Below are 4,038 nucleotides of genomic sequence, written 5' to 3'. Positions count from 1 at the left end.
CTTAGAACTGTACTGTGTTCAGGGGCGCCGGGGTGGCTCAGTCGGTTAAGCGTCCGGCTTTGGCTCAGGTCATGATCTCATGGTTCGTGTTCAAGCCCCACATCAGGCTCTGTGCTGACAGCTAGCTCAGAGCCTGCAGCCTGTCTTCAGATTCTGTGTCTCACCTCTCTCTGACCCTTCTCTGCTCATGCTGTCTCTCTCTCTTTCAAAAATAAATAAAACATTAAAAAAAAAAAAGAACTGTACTGTGTTCTGAGGCTCTGCCCAGCCAACCCACCTTCCCTTTGTCCTTTTACAGGTGTCAGAAAAACATTGCAGCCTGAAAGCCCTCTGCTACTCCTGCTCCTCTTCCCCTCATTCCTCACAGAATTTTTCCCAAATAAATCCCTTTTGTGTCTAAATCCATTTTAGCATCTGTTTCTTGGAAGATTTGAACTGATTCACTCTGTTTTAAGCATTTTATAAATGTTAGTTCATTTAATCCTCATAACAGCTCTGATTGAACAACAGTGAGGCAGGACAACCGTTACCCCTTTTTATAAACACCAAAACCAAGATAACAAGAGATTAAGCAAAAGGTTAAGCCAAGGATCCTGAAGAACTTAAGTGATAAAGGCAAGATTTGAACACAGCCTGGCTTGAGTCATTCACTTAATCATGTGGTGACACTAATCTCAGAACACACTTATGGTGCAGAGTAAAATGTATTTTGGTTGATGAAGAAAAGTATGATGTGCTAAACAGAACTCAGTGGTCAAGAGTGTATATGGGCTGTTCTACATACAAGCTTTAACTGAGAGAATAGGGTAGCATTCACATTTTAAGAAAAATGATAATAATATCAATAGCATTAAATATTATCATATATAAAGAATACTACCTGAGATTTAATTTATAATAACATTACATGAAGTTTATGATGGTTAATTATTAATATACTGTTATCAATACTATGATATTATATAGATAATTTCACATATTTCTTATATTTATACTTTTAGACAAATATTTCAGAGGCCACATCAGAACTCTTTTAAAGTGACATGTGTATGTATTGTTAAGTGAAAAAAACTGACTAGTAATTGAGGTATGAGCTCATTTGTGTTTTTTAAGAATAGTTTATGTACACAGAAAAATTCTGAAAGCATACAAAAGAAAATGTTATTAGCAATTGTCTGTGGGGTGCATATTGTCACAGGAGATGGGAAAAGATTTTAGAGGAGATCTCTATTCACTTTATAGTCTTTAATACTTTGTACATTTTAGTCATATGACTGCATTTTTTTGCAACATAAAACTGCACTTAAAATGAAATTTTAATAAACTATCGAATGATTTTTGTTTAAAAAGAATTATTTATGAATATAGGCTCATTTTATCTTTTTATTAATCCTGTGAATATAAAAGGCAGGTATCAAAAAATAAATGGCAGGTATTATTTCCATATTACATATAAGAATATATTTGTATTGTTTTTAATACAGCCCATACATTATCATAAAAGCATGGCATATCTATAATTCTCATTTTCCTCATTCTTTCATTCAACAAATATTTCTTGAGCATTTATTACATAATAGTTTCTAATAGTGGCTAGGCACTATACCTTGGAGATTATAGTAGTGAACAAAATAGAGAAGTTTTCCACTGTCATGAAACTTATATTCTCACTGAGTGAGGAAAGAAATCAGATAATAAACAAGTCCATCAGTTTAATGTTATGCAGATATTTAGGGTGGACTAATATGACACCTTAATATGACTTTTAAGGGGTAATATTTAAGCTGAGATCAATGACAAAATAGAGTGATACGAAGACCAGTGACTAAGTAGTAAGTAAAGGGAACAGACAATATCCTCCAGTGTGAGAATGCATTTGACACATTCAGGGAACCACTGGAGTGTAGCAGAGTAAGAAGAAGGAGAGCAAATACTAAGTGAGCGAGCACTTAGATAGGTAGAAGATCAAGTAAGACTTTTTAAGTGATAGTAAATTTAAGAAGTCTGGATTTGAGTCAAGTGGGAAGCACTTGGAGGATTTTTAAGAGAAACAGCTTGATCTTATTTAGAGAAGCAAGAGAGGACACAGGGAGATCAGTTGGGAATCTAATATCTTAGTAGAGGCAAGAGATGATAGAAGCTTGGACTAGGGTGTTGCTATGGAGATGGAAATTAGTGGTCAGATTTAGGATATGTTTTGGAGTTCCAGTTTATGGGACTTGCTGATGGAGTACAGGAGGAAGGGGTGAAGAGAGAAACAATAAAGAATTAGAATGTAAATTTTGGTCTTGAGCAATCTGGTGGAACCTTGGGGCTCTTTACTGAGATGGAAGACTAGGAGAGGGAGAATCAATAATTTTATTTTTTGGTCACATCATGTTTGAGCTGCCTATTTGATATCCAGGAGATGTCCCGCAAAGCGTTGAAGACATATGTCCAAAGTTCCCACAACGGGAAGGACAAGTAGAGTGATATCAAATCGAGGTTATCTGGAGGAGTGTGCAGATACAAAGAGAAAAAGGGGCCAGGACAGCATCCTGGGGGCAAACCAATGCCTAGAAATCACAGAGAGGACCAGCCAAGAAGTTTCAGAAGCAGCAGCTAGTGAGGAAGGAGAAAAAGCAATCAAGTGAGGTTCAACTGAGGGCAAGATAGTAAAGCAGCTTCAAGGAGGGCCTGGTGACTGTAGAATACTGCTGCCAGTGAAGTAAGATGAATACTGAGCAGAAACAATTGGCTTTGTTAACATGCAGATCATTTCTGTCCTACAAAGAGCCTTTCAGTGTCAGTCAGGGTGGAGGGAGTAAGCCAACTAGAGTGAGTTTAGGAGAGAAACTGAGGTGAGATGGAATGGCAACTATTATTTGACTAATACTTTCTAAAGACAGTACACATTTTGATTTGTATTTGCATTTACAAATGCTTGAGGAAAAAACCTCAAATATTTGTTACAAGCCTTTGTGTTTTGTTCCTATGTTAAATTTCAAATCTGGCATTTCTGAAATTATTGCATTTAAAAACAATTTGAGGGATAACATGCATTCTATAGTGCATAAAGTGCACTAATCACAACGTGTACAGCTTGATGGTTTTTTATGTGTACGCCCGTGTAACCAATTGTTCAAAGATAAAGAATGTAAAAGTATCCCAGTAGGTTCCCTTGTGCACCTTTCCACCCTGTAACCCCCCAGAAGAAAATCAAAATTCAGAGTTACATAGCATCCATTAGCTTTACTACAAAAATTTTCAAAAGAAACAAATGAGAACTCTAAAGGGAGCTTAATTGGACACTGCTTTAGTGTAAACTTACCAATTGGCTTGAGTAAGTATGAATACCAATCATTTGGCGCCAAAATCTGAAGCAATATTTAAGCCAGGCAGCTCCGTAGCCCCGCCTCACTTGCTACACCACGCCCCCAGTCCGCTCTTTTCCTTCGCAACAATTCTGGGGCTCGCCAGGCTTAGGGACGAAATCGCTTTTCTGTCATGCGCACTAGGGATAGGCGCATTTCCCTCTTTCTCTACAAACCAACCGAGTAGGACCGGGCTTCGTCCTGCGCATTGAAAGTTTTCCTGGAGCGCGCGCGCGTGCGCGCGCAGCTGCGCGGTCATACGCATGAGCAGATTAGCTCTCGAGGGCGGAAGTGAGGAGCGGCTGCGCAAAGGTGGGGGGCGCTGCGCTTGCTGTGGGGTGGGCGAGCTGCAGGAATGACGGCCTCCAGGAGTCCCGTGGTTCCCGTGGCAGTGTTGCTGCTGTTGGTTTGCGGGGCTCCCTGGACCCACGGGCGGCGGAGCGACGTGCGCATCATCACGGACGGGAACTGGAAAGAGTTGCTGGAAGGAGAGTGGATGATAGAATTGTGAGTGTGGGGCGGTCGTCTCGGGTTCCCTCGGTGGGCCGGGAGGTCCCGGATCCTGGATCCAAATCTAGACACCCGCTTCACTTCCAGTCATCTCGTGCGGGTCCCAGTTTACCCAGAACTGCCACTCGGAGCCGACGACCCGGCGCCTCATACTCTTGTTCATCCCTAAACTCCT

General features: G+C 40.5%; 1 protein-coding gene across 3 annotated transcripts in view; it reads left to right on the top strand.

Moving 5' to 3' along the window:
• The first annotated feature begins 3,517 nt into the window (after window positions 1–3,517).
• TMX1 (thioredoxin related transmembrane protein 1) overlaps window positions 3,518–4,038 on the top strand; it is a 12,598-nt gene continuing 12,077 nt past the window's right edge. Inside the window, exon 1 of one of the 3 annotated variants that reach the window (XM_029951308.1) lies at window positions 3,518–3,860. In XM_029951308.1, coding sequence (XP_029807168.1) covers window positions 3,709–3,860 — 152 coding nt within the window. In that variant the 5' untranslated portion in view covers window positions 3,518–3,708. The remainder of the gene's footprint in view (window positions 3,861–4,038) is intronic. The other 2 variants (XM_029951309.1, XM_029951307.1) reach the window with 2 other exon arrangements.

Source organism: Suricata suricatta, chromosome 9 (assembly GCF_006229205.1).
Source record: "Suricata suricatta isolate VVHF042 chromosome 9, meerkat_22Aug2017_6uvM2_HiC, whole genome shotgun sequence".
NCBI classification, from domain to species: Eukaryota; Metazoa; Chordata; class Mammalia; order Carnivora; family Herpestidae; genus Suricata; species Suricata suricatta.
The sequence above is the reverse complement of the archived record's forward strand: the minus strand, read 5'-3'. Positions and strand labels throughout refer to the sequence as shown.